The following is a 13,401-nucleotide window of genomic DNA, read 5'->3' on the forward strand; positions in this document are numbered from 1 at the left end:
CCTGGTCTCCTCCATGCACAGATCTTACTGATAGCAATACAAGACACACGCCAAACATTTAATAGTGGCCTCCAGGCTTGGTAACATAATAGGCTTCCCATGGGTCTCTTCAATATAATGTACTCCGTGGTTACTGAATGTGGACCTTGCTGTGATATCTCTCGCTGGAAAATAATTTGAAGAAGTATGGTTCTACTTATTTATTAAATTGGGAACAGATTCATAAGATGGACCCCGGCTAGAAGAATAACCAACAAATTACTCTCTCCTCAATTTAACCTCTACAGAGGGACAAGACAGGGTTGTGCATATATATAGCTTATTTTTGCTATGGCCATGAAGCCTTTTGCTCAAGCCGTAATATCTTATGTAGCAATACATATTTAGAATACTAAAGACACTAAATAAAAAGTATTTAAAAGAGGATGATTGAAATGGCAGGCCACGGCCGGTGCTCAGCCGGTCGGTACATTTCGAAGTTCTGTCCTAGTTTCTCTGTTTCTTTGTTCAGTTTAGTCCTGTTAGTTACCTCTTCGCCTGTGTCCTCCGCCCTTATAATGTGACCGAATGACGGACCTAAAAACCAGGACACATCGGAGGCGTACGTTGGAGGAGCGGGAGATTGCCGGTCCGCTGCCGGTCCAGCCCACTGTGACCCAACAGGGTGGGCCGCCTTCATGAGGCAGGTCGACCAGGTTTTCAGCCACCCTGAGTCACGGGCCCTGGCGGACTGGGACAGCGTGGCACTGGTCCTGTCGTGGCTGGATTGGAGGGCCTGGAGTTTAGGAATGAGCCGAACAACAAGAATCAAGTGTCTCTGTTTTTCTATATAGGCAGTTTTCTTATCAAGAAAAGGTGAACACAGCACAGTAATCGTTCCCTCTGACCATATACAATAACCCAGTCATTATGACCAAGTACAAACAAGGAAGATTCATTCCTGGCGCACAAAGTGTTCTACTATTATCAGCACTGGCCAGCAATGTTTAGCCACTATTCCTGAAGTGTCTCAGGTAGGTTGTGGCCATCTTGCCGGCTTGAGGCCTCTGTCGAGGATATTTACTGCAAGAGGAGCAGGGGGAAATAAAGTAGCTGGTTTCTTCTCTGGCAAAAGAGGGCAGTAGGTTGGTGCTGGGGTGCTGTACCCCCCTGTTGCAGCTTCAGCATCACTTCACAAGACTGTGAAATTCACATGTAGCTTCTGTCTCCCAAATGTTTGTTGGTGAGACGCACATCACTTCGGTCGATTTGCCCGCATCACCCATAAGCGGCGAGGTTGACATGCATTACTATGGCCGACGGGCATACGTCGCCCTTACATCCAATATCTCTTCAATACCACCAAGCAGTACTGACTGATCAATGCACCTGGATTTTTATATATTCAAGTAACTTATTTGGTTAAACAGTATTTAACCAAATAAGTTACTTGAGAACAAACTCTCATTTTCGAGGACCCCCTTGCCAAAGGCATTTTCATGCAAGACAACACAGTACACAAAGCAAAAATCTTCTAAGTTAAAAAATATATATGCACAAAATCAATAGGAAAAAAAATTATTAAAATGAATACAAGTGGGCCATGTGTATATATAGCAATAGGGTATTTAGCAGATGCAGTCATCACAACTTGTTTATTTTATATGTAACTGCTGAACCACTCTATATTAAATGTAATGTTGTGTTTGTTTAATTGCCCAATACATAGTGTTTGTTGTATGCAGATTTTTACATCATTCATATTATGTGTTGTCCTGTCTACTTGAATTTGTATGCATTTAGCCAGTTTGTCATTGAAAAAGACTATTGTTTTTAACTGACCAGGTTAAATAAACATACATTGACTTGGACTTAATTAATAACTGTTAGCTACCAACATTTTTTATTGTTAACAGATTTATAAGTATATTAGGAGTATTTAATTATAGGCCAATAAGAGTAAATGGTCAGTTTTACATCTTTTTGAAGACTGTGACCCCTCACTCAATACACTGGTGTGTATTGTGTGTTGTTTGTATATAACGAAAAGTTGAAAACTACTTTTTGCTAATAATTTCATTTGATACTTTTTAAAAATGTTGTACTTTGCGCACATTCTTGCCATGGTGTGTCTTATCAGCCCTTTGACTAGACACCAATGGCTGGAAGACCGTTAAATTAAATGAATAAATGTAAAAAACCTATAGGGAATTACCGGGAGGGTCATCCGGAAACATGTAGCCTATGAGTGCGGCGGCTATAGGCTGCGAAGCTTTTGGATTGTCATAGGCTACACAATACGTCATTGCAATCTGCAGGGATTGGCTGGATTCCTATGCATTTTCCTCAGAATTCTGATAATTCCATCAGACCCCGACAGAAGCAGGAATTCTACTAAAATCCGCAGGTAAGATATAATTTTCAATAGGCTTACTACTATTAACAGTAGATAAAAGCCATTCGTTACACTGATAATCGAGGATATACTGTACATCCTAGGTTATATATTATAATTTTCTAACTCTGTCGGAGAAAGGTAACATTTTCATTAATAGTGTTTTGGCCGTAGAATGCCGCAGTAAAAATGATAGTAAGATAATAGCCATAATCTCAAACCTATTCCATAGGCTCCAGCATTTAGTTACAGGCTGTGGTAGCTGTTGGGTTTTCCTTTCCTTATAGGCAACAGCAGAACGCAACATATTCCACTAAATACAGTGAGATGCATTATATTAATGTACAATCTATTTCTAAGTAAATTACTGGTATTTTCTAAACCGAGAGAGTTTACTGTTTTAGGTGGATTCGAAGATGTATTACGGCAAGATACACTATGAACGTATAATACTCATCGATCCTATATCTGCCTGTATTTCTAACATCAGATCTTCTGTCGGTTATATTTTCAGATGACTCCTACATCGGAAATACAGTTAATGTCACTCAAGATTAATGGGTGCAATATTCAGCTATTAAGATTGAAATAGGTGGAAAGTTATACACGTATTCAAAGAACATAGGCATATTTGGCACATATAAGACTACCAAATCCTACGAAATGAGTGCCAGGACATCCGAAAAGTTGGCGCTTTCCATACTTCACTGTACCTTCAATGGAACTACTCAGACCAATGGGACATGCATCGAACATGTCGATCAGTTGTTTCAGGCTTTCTCCTCCACTGTCGTTCTCATCGTACTCGTCGTGGTTATCATTGGGATAATAGCTGTTTCTCTCGCGACTTTCCATTTCCACAAAAGAAAAATGAAAAGGCGCAAGATTCGAAAAGCGCAGGAGGAGTACGAACGGGATAACTGTAGCCCAAAGACGGACAAAGGGAAGTCAGCTGCCAGACAAAGCGTCGTGGTAAGAACCGGTCTCCGAGCGCCCCCCGCTGCATTCCAGAAAAGTGATCGGAGCTCGCCGTTTCATGAAGACGCCACTGTCACACCGATCTCAGAAAACTGTTCTAAAGCTGACAATAGACACACGAGGAAGCCAAATGAACCTCACCCATTAGAGTCGGTTTCTACGTCTCGGTGATAATCTACATTTTATTATTTGAAGAACTTGTAAATAACTACAGTATATTCATATTATTACAGAAAGCATAGCCTACTAGAGACGCAGTTCCACAAGCATGAACGGTCTTCGGTATAAGTAGGCTACTATCAATGATTAAGAGTAACGTGGCATAAATGACAGAACTTACCATCTGTTAGGGTATGGGTTAACTGTACAGTTCAAGAAAACCTACATAATATGGGACTGCGAAAGTTGTTTTCTTTGTTTTCACAATTTGCCTTTAATGCCACCAAATCACGAAGAAAGACTAGACAAATGAGATGTGTTGTGTTTTGCTAAACATTTAGTGACTCGCTGAACAGTCTACAGTGATCTCATACCGGTTTGACGTATTGTGGTGTAGTCAGCTTACTTCAAGGCTGGATGTGTTAAATCGTGCACACGACTTGAGCACCGGTGGCGTGAATGATATGCCCTGACCTGTGGCCCTGTCCAGTGCTGAATAATTTCGCCTTGGCTGTTCAACGTTAGACGTGTTGAACGGTAGAGGCAACGGGGTATATTCATTAATCCATCTCCGTTTCAAAACATTTTGCACTTTGCAAAACACTTTATTTGAAACGGATTTGTTATTTTGTTATACTCGTGTTTACTTCTGTCTGTTTAAGTTAACTTCCCTCTCTCAATTTGGTTTGATTCTCAGTGAATAGACCCCAATATTTCGGTTCTACCCAAGACTACCTACCAAAGCCATGCAGATTTTTTTGTGGTACTACAATATTTTACATTTTTAGGTAAAGATAATACAGCTCTATACTTTCACAGTGAATCGTTGACTTTTTTCTGCCGTGGCCATTTTGCAGGCATAAACATATTCCTTGGTGCAAAATGCTGCACAGTAGTTTTTAGTATCATTTTTGGAACTGTTAGTGGTAGTATACTGTAATTTCTGGTCTCTGTTCTGTACACCAAAAGTGATGTTCAAGTTTTCCTAAAGAGGTACTCTACTTCTGTATTAACCTTTAGTGCAGTAAATTCCTAGCTTGTGTTAAGCTTTTGTTCCAGATTAATTAACACTTGAGAATTAATCGTTTTAGTTTTAGAATAGCGCTATAGTGTACCTTACCGTATCTATAATAAATAAATAATCACTTTGTCTACTTTCTCTCTGTTTGCTTGTCACTATGCTGTTATAGGCCTCAATCACTGTCCAGTCCATTTTACTTTTAACTTACGAAGCATCATGTTACACCGTTATTGTCATTCAATGGTGGTTTTGCCTTCCTTAATGACATCTAGTGTCCATTACTGCCATAACACATTTGTATTTTCATTAATTGCAGAGGAATGATTTTGGATTATTCTCAGAATGATGGTCGTGCGTTGTTATTTCTGTTTTGAATGCTGTAGGCCTGCATTAAATAATAATGAACAATACAATTATTCTATAATCAGGTTGGATCTGTGGGATATGGTCATGTGAAGGATAGATTAAGTTATTACCATAATTTCTAAACCTAATCCTCTCAGAACTGTGGCAGTGGCAAGGGGAGGTGAGGATGGTCAAATCAGATGGAATTCAGGACAAGATTGGTATCTATGTAACACAAAGAACCTGAAGTGTCTGATTCAGGTAAGTCCAGTTACCTATCACAAACAAACTCAGAAATGATCTATGTGTCGCTGTAACAAGGCAAATTGTCTTACAACAGTGATGCAGAGTTGAAAAACAAAGATAAATGTTGAAAATGGTGAGTTGCTAGAACGGCAAAAAAATGTGCTTATACATGCACGCGCACACGCATGCACACACACACACACACATATAATATTGAAGGCTTGTCTTTGTTGTACAGTGTTAGAAACAATGGATTTTCTCTACAGGGGTAATGAGGTGCTAATCTCACTAACAAAGGGCATTAATGGGCAGTGAATTTCCCATGGGGCAATTTGGAAATGTGTGTGTGTATGTTCGTGTGTGTGTATGTTCGTGTGTGTGTATGTTCATGTGTGTGTGTGTATGTTCATGTGTGTGTGTTTATGTTTGTGTGTATGTGTGTGTGTGTGTGTGTGTGTATGTGTGTGTGTGGGTGCGTTTCTGAGCCTGCATGCCGTCTTTCTATGAGCCGCACTGTTATGATCTCAGCCTGTTCTTTGTCTGCGTGTGTGTGTGTGTGTGTGTGTGTGTCTGTGAGTGTGTGTGCGTGTGTGTGTGTGAGTGTGGGCCGGGTACAGTCATCAGAGTATATAGCATTCCATGCAGAAAAAACGAATTCAGCCCACGACACATTAACACAGCAGCTGTGTGTCAGCGTGACTTTGTTATTAACACCGCCAGCACCTCTGTCCTACGCTTACTGCCATTGATGGGGCGTAGGTGTGATTGGCCCTGTCGGCTTTAACAGTTGTACATTTACCTAGCGGGAGGGCAAATTATTATTTCTATTCCTGGTCACATAATATGTGATCAGTTGTTTGCCCTTTACATTACTTGTTGTGTGGGGGCCACACAGAGTTTTGGGGGTATTTTGTGCATTTATATATACAGTATTGTAAAACAGCATGAACGGGTGATGGACCATCAAACATACATTTTAGGATTTCACTGGAAGATTCAGAGTTCATGTTGGTGACAGAACCTGGAATGGAAACAGCAGTTACTATCTCGTCAGTTATTTATAGAAAAATGTTATTCGAAATGCATATTTTAAAACAGAATATTCTACTGAGATGGAAAAGAACGTTACATAACAATGAACCCCAAGAGGCGTAATGCTTTATTACTTGTATGCTTGTAAGCAAATGTAATTTCTGTACACGTAGTTGGGTTGTTTTGAGTGTGAAGTCAAAACACCAAACCTTTTAATCCAGTGTCCCTATATTTACTTAGCCAAGTCTTTTTTTATTGCATTAGTTCTTCAAATTGTATTCCATTATAGATTATAGAGATATAAGGATTGACAAAAACCAAATTAGGAATTTCTTTGTCATAATCGAGCAACTCCTGACATCTAGTGGAATGCTTAGTTTATAATAAAAACAAATATCCTCTGTTGGAATTTCTATTTCTGCAGCATTTGTGAATAATGAAATGTTTTATAGTATTTACTGTATTTCGATGAAAAATAAAACAAATGTTGTATATCTGCTGTCATCACAAACCCTGAGTTCACAAACCAAGTCAGCCCTGTCCATGCCTCCAGAGAAAAAGTACAGCACCTCACCAGAGTCCTACAAAAACAGTACATATTAACCAGGATTTGATCCTAGTGTCCCACAAAAACTTTCAAGAATGTGAAAAGAACAAGTTCCTACATGCAAAAACATAAACTACTACTGCAAGAATATTTTAGAGCCCAAGATGTTAAAGCACAGGGGTTTGCAGCCAGAGAAAAAAGTTTTGAGCAGGAAGACCAAGCTGATACCTAAATATAAAAAGGCATTAAGTTTGTTTACACACACACACTTTTTCTTAAATATCTTTTTTAGTTGAACAATCCATCGATGAACCACATTGCAGGATTTTAGACAATCACAGGAAAATGTTGAAGATGCCGAGCGATGATCTTTTGTACGTACTTGAACAGAGGTTACTTGAAAGCTAACATTTGAACAGTGCTGTCCTTATCTTGCTTCAATATCAGTCAGAACGAATGAATGCAAAGAGAACATGAGGACCTTAATAATATTCTCCCACTGAAGGGTGAATTCTGCCAGAGAACGGCTTACTACTGACGCCACATTTGTGAAAGCTCATCAATTTAATGAGCGTGTGAAACTTTGTAGGTTGAATAGTTTAGTTCAGAGAACTATCAGAACCAAGGAATAATATTTGTGGCAGGGATAAGGTGCTCTGATGCCATCCTCAAATGCAGGAATATCAGGGGCTGTTATAGTCAGAGGGCCAGCCTGCAGAGCCATGAGGCTGCTGGCTTGTTTGGTTGGCATGAGCCCTTCCCTTTTCTCTTAGGAGCTTTAGCGAGGCACATCTTTTGGTTGTTTCCGGGAGTTGCATTATTGGTTTCGTAACATCCAATACTGTAATGTAACAGCATTCAATCAAATCTTTTAGAGATATTTTGTTCTCTATTCCCACAGCACAAGACAGCTGCATGTGTCATTAACTTGATCATATCTCATTTGTCACTCTCATGCACAATACAAGACCTTTGTAATTGTGCAACAGAGCTGACTGCCTGTCTACCTGCCTGTCTTATCTTCTTTTCCTGTTTGAGAGTGAAGCGTGGGAATGTATCTCAGCGTTTACGGTAAAGACAGTCTGTCAAGCTGTTGAAAGCTATGACACAATGCATTTGTAAGACAGTACGTCCAAGGTGCAACAAGTGAAATTAATTTGACGATGGGGGGGGGGATACAGTACAACACAGTACAACACAGTAGCATATTCATAGAATTATGAAATTCCTTCACAAAGACAATATGGCCCAGTCAGAAAATAACCTTGGACATGGGCAAAGCCTGGCATGATGCATCCCCTTTCAAGGACACGGGGCATCAAGAGCAAGCCAGTAGCATTTTCATACGCACATGTATCACTGTCCGTCTGGCTCAACCAAACTTAAGCTCTGTCCATTTATTGCCTAGGAGCACCACCCCAATAAATCCAGGCAGGTATTTCTCCTGAGGTTACCTGTGGGTTTTTCTTCATATCCCAAGCAATTCTTCTGGCAGTTTTGGCTGAAATCTTTCTTGGTCTACCTGACCTTGGCTTGGTATCAAGAGAGCCCAGAATTTCCCACTTCTTAATAAGTGATTGAACTGGCATTTGCAAGGCTTTTGATATCTTTTTAAAGTGGATATATAAACTCTACACACCCCTGTTTAAATGCCAGGTTTTTGTAATGTAAAAGAATAAGAAAAAGATAAATCATGTCAGAACTTTTTCTAATTTTAATGTGACCTATAATGTGAACAATTCAATTGAAGAACAAACTGAAATCTTCAAGGGGGAAACATTTTAAATAAAAACCTTACAATAACCCTTTTCATAAGTGTGCACACCCTCTTATAACTGGGAATGTGGCTGTTTTCAGAATTAACCAATCATATTCAAACTCATGTTAAATAGAAGTCATTACAGACCTGTCATCGTTTAAAGTGACACTGATTAATCACAAATAAAGTTCAGCCGTTCTAGTAGACATTTTCTTAGTTGCATCTCAGAGCAAAAGTCATGGTTTGCAGAGAGCTTCCAAAGCATCAGAGGGATCTCATTGTTGAAAGATATAAGTCAGGAGAAGGGTACAAAATAATTTCCAAAGCATTAGATATACCATGAAGTGAAGACAGTCATCATCAAGTGGAGAAAATATGGCACAACAGAGACATTAACAAGAACTGGATGCCCCTCCAAAATAGATGAAAAGACAAGAAGAAAACTGGTCAGGGAGGCTTCCAAGAGGCCTATAGCAACATTAAAGGAACTGCAGGAATTTCTGGCAAGTACTGGCTGTGTGATACATGTGACAACAATCTCCCGTATTCTTCATACGAATGGGCTATGGGATAGGGTGGCAAGACGGAATAATTTTCTTACAAAGAAAAACATCCAAGCCTGGCTGTAGTTTGCAAAAAGTCCCCAAAAAGCATGTGGGAAAATGTGTTATGGTCTGATGACACCAAGGTTGAAATTTTTGGTCATAATTCCAAAAGGTATGTTTGGAACACCATATCCACAGTGAAGCATGGTGGTGGCAGCATCATGCTTTGGGGCTGTTCTTCTTCAGCTGGAACCGAGGCCTTAGTCAGGGTAGAGGGAATTATGAACAACTATATAGTTGTGCTCTTATGTTTGCATACTCTGGCAAAAATTTTGACATTTTAGCATTGATTTTGAAAATATGACTGATGATGCAAAAAAAGTCTTATAAATAACTTCAATAAAAATATTTTATTGAAGGATAGTGATCATTGGAACCCATTTATCATCACTTAGTTGTACTAAACATATATATACAGCTCCAGAAAAAAATAAGAGACCACTGCACCTTTTTCTTTCCTTTCCAAAAATGTTGAACAAATGAGTTCAATTTGCAGTTGTCTCTTAATTTTTTACCTTTCTGTTAATCTTCCTTTTTGACTTTTTTTTTTAAAGGAAAGATAAGGGAGCAGTGATCTCTTTTCCAGAGCTGTATACGTTTCTATCAAATACGAGTGGAAGTTATTGTTTCAGGACCATATCTACTATTGCTACGGCATACCATCTTAAGGCAGGAGGACCTTTATAAACCTATGAAAGGACCTCATAATGCTTTACGTTGTTCATCAGGAGATGAACAACTGCAGGACATGAAATGTCATTCACATCCACACTGATCAGGTGCCATTATAAAGCAGAATGTCATTCACATCCACACTGATCAGGTGCCATTATAAAGCAGAATGTTATTCACATCCACACTTATCAGGTGCCATTATAAAGCAGAATGTTATTCACATCCACACTTATCAGGTGCCATTATAAAGCCGAATGTTATTCACATCCACACTGATCAGGTGCCATTATAAAGCAGAATGTTATTCACATCCACACTTATCAGGTGCCATTATAAAGCAGAATGTTATTCACATCCACACTTATCAGGTGCCATTATAAAGCAGAATGTCATTCACATCCACACTGATCAGGTGCCATTATAAAGCAGAATGTTATTCACATCCACACTGATCAGGTGCCATTATAAAGCAGAATGTTATTCACATCCACACTTATCAGGTGCCATTATAAAGCAGAATGTTATTCACATCCACACTGATCAGGTGCCATTATAAACTCTGGGAATTATTTTTATGGTGCAGTTTATTTGAGAGGATCATGTGTTTTTACAATCCTTCACTGCTTATGAAAGTCTCCTTGGTATATTCCCCATATGTGTCCTGACATGCGACTTTGTTTCTTCCTTCTGCCACTTGATTTTACTTCTGCGCATTGATTTTTTTAAACACTGCTGTGCTTTTCATGTCTGGACACAGTTCTTGTGATTTTGTCAGACCTTTTTGCCTCACCCACTAACTTTGTCTCATGTCTCATTTAAAAATGACGCTGACAACAGTTTTACAACAGAGAAGTCAGACAGCCTGGGCCTTTAGAAAAACTAATCTATCTGATGCCATTATAGCAAAGGAATTCTAAAATGCAATAATGAAAGAAGGCTTGGCAGCAGTGTGAAAAATTACTTAAAATATTAAACTTGACAAGCTAAGCAATTATAATGACGTTCATATTTTGTATTGTCCTTTTTTATGCAAGACCTTGGCGTGACAAAGCAAATACACTTGTTTGCCTTTAGTTGCTGACCACTGTGACATAGACCTTACTGAAGAGATGGGTATTCAGCAAAGATGTAAGGTTGAGAGTGAGCCATTCTAACAAATCTAAGGGCTGGTTGTATACAAGAAGGAAAGATGTGGAGAAAAAAAAGTGAGATTTCAATGTGTTTTCTTTCACTTGTTTACTTTTAAATAGTAATTGCTTCAAAATGAACAGTTGAACATAGGTATCAAACATAGAACATAAATAGGTAACACATAAATACATCAATAAATATGCAGAGGATTATATTGCTTTCCAGGAAATATTTTGATTGATCATATACGCATGTAAATGTCATAATAATTAACAACGAAAGCACTGTCAAGCACTATCAATAAATAGTAAGTACATAGTACCTATTCAATATAAGAAACTGACTGTCTCTTATTTCAGAAAAATAATGAATAAAGAATTTTAGTTCCCACTCTATGTCAGGACCTGTATAAAAACATTGCAGAACTGACTAAAATAAATCAATAAATACTTCTTTGGTCTGTATCTTGAAGAAGTTCAGAATAGTTCAGAATGCCCGAGTATTCTTGGAATGAATCTCAATGAATCTCTTCAGTTTTTTCTGTTGAAAAAGAAAAAAAAGAATATTACTACAGTATAATTCACAAGTTTGTGGCTTTAGACATTTCTGTTGAGCTATACAAAAAAATTATAAAAGATCAGGATGGTAAAAACAAAGAGCCTATACATAGTAACTTCAACCTATAACCTACATAATTATGGGTTCAATGTTCAGGTTTTACAGTCAATTTGTTCAAGTTTAATTTGCCTATATATCCAGCATTGCATATGCAACCTAAACCAATATCCTTGAACCCATATCCTTGAACCTATATCCTTGCATTTATGGAAGGTATATATCCAATCTAACTGTTGACATCCATCTTATCTGTGATGTTTGCATTTGTATACATATGTGGGCTGTATCTTCTACTTACTTGGCCAGCATCTTGTCAATGAATCTTTTGACCCAGGGAGCATTGGGATCCAGACAAATATCCTCGTGGGTCTTTAGAGTGGCTCTACAGGACAGAAGTGAAGAACAGTCAAAAAAAATCATATCACATTTTAGATTCGACATTTGTTGCTGAAATGGACAGTGATCAAACGCCTGGACTGAATAATTAAATAAGAACAATACTTTTAAGTTTACATTGTTTAGAAACATTGTTTAAAGGGTCAGTCTGCAGTTTAAACAATGACAAAGCGGCACACCTAAATGTTAACACTCAAGCTCAAAGTCAGATCTATGGATGCAAAGGCAAACAATCGATAAAATGTAAATGCTAGTTTGAAATTTTTTTAAAGCTACACAGTATAATTACAATTAATTTACAAAAAAAGGGAGAAACCAGTGTATATTACAGTTGATCTAAGCTCATGAATCATTATAAGGAGAATGGAGCAGGAACTCACATGATCTCAGTGTCTTTGCAGTGTGGGCTGGGTGGGAAAATCTCCACCTTTGCAATTAAATTACCAATACGCCTGCTCTCTGTCTTAATGCAGCGACATCGTGGCTCAACCGAGACTCCGCTAAGACTCATCCCTGTTATGTTAAAGATAAGAAGGCATGGGTCAAAGTGAGAAGAAATACCTGGTGGACATCCATCATGATGACAAACACAGTGAGCAAACTGAACACTGTTCCTCACTCAAAACATTATTTTTCAACTTTTTTTCCAGAGCTGTATATTCATATCCAAAGTGTGTCTATATGTTTGAGTGACAAGAGTTGTCAAAAGTTTTTACTCACCCTCAGTGATGGTCAGGCAGAACAGAACCAATGCAACAAGACTGGCCAACATTCTGATGCTCGTCTTCATTGTGGAGTTGCAGTAAAATAAAACTACAAGACCTTGCTGGTAACTAATGTTGTGAACTATAACGTAGTTATGTCGTCGTCTCTTTGTCAGTCTGAGTTGCCTCTGTCCTCCTTGTCTTCCTTCTCTGTCTGCTGTGTGTTTAAATGTGCCGCTGTAGGAAGGGAGACGCTGTGTCTGCCACTGTGAGGAGAGTGCGTTTTAAAGCCATGTTCTGGAAGTGAGTCATTGAGGATTAAAGTGTTGTGAAATCTGGGGCAAACCGGTTAAGTGAGGCACAAAATGACCCCTAGGGATGTTTAAACCGCTTTCTCACGTGATTGCCTTCAAGGTAAAAGTGTTATGAAATGTTATGAAATGTTATGAAATGCCGGACTTTCAAAGCATTGATGATGCACAACTCGCTAATAACTAGGCACAAGCAATCAAACATGAATACATTGTAATCATAATTAATGCAACGTTGCTGACACTGAATTGTGGGGAAATATATTTTGTCCCAAGACATTCATCACACAGGATGGACTACAAAGAATCATCAGCACTGATTAGTGTCATCAGGTTAAAAAATAAAGTGTTGCCCCTTCTTCCCCCAAGGGACTAAGGGACAGTGTAGGCAGCCATTTCAACTCCGAAGGGCCACATACCTTTAACAGATTGACAGAGGGACTAATGATCTACTGATACCATTCAATAACGATTACCACAAACATAAAGACCATCAGATC

At 38.6% G+C, this 13,401-nt stretch overlaps 1 protein-coding gene across 1 annotated transcript; it reads right to left on the reverse strand.

Annotated features, from left to right (window-relative positions):
- Positions 1-11,003: 11,003 nt before the first annotated feature.
- LOC106024448 (permeability factor 2-like) lies at positions 11,004-12,897 on the reverse strand. Its single transcript, XM_013135267.3, has 4 exons — positions 12,607-12,897; positions 12,267-12,399; positions 11,789-11,872; positions 11,004-11,412 (listed from the first exon to the last, which is right to left on the reverse strand). Exons 1-4 carry the CDS (start codon positions 12,674-12,676, stop codon positions 11,403-11,405), a joined length of 297 nt encoding a protein of 98 aa, XP_012990721.1. The 5' UTR covers positions 12,677-12,897; the 3' UTR covers positions 11,004-11,402.
- Between the last annotated feature and the right edge of the window lie 504 nt (positions 12,898-13,401).

Source organism: Esox lucius, chromosome 1 (genome assembly GCF_011004845.1).
Source record: "Esox lucius isolate fEsoLuc1 chromosome 1, fEsoLuc1.pri, whole genome shotgun sequence".
NCBI lineage: Eukaryota > Metazoa > Chordata > Actinopteri > Esociformes > Esocidae > Esox > Esox lucius.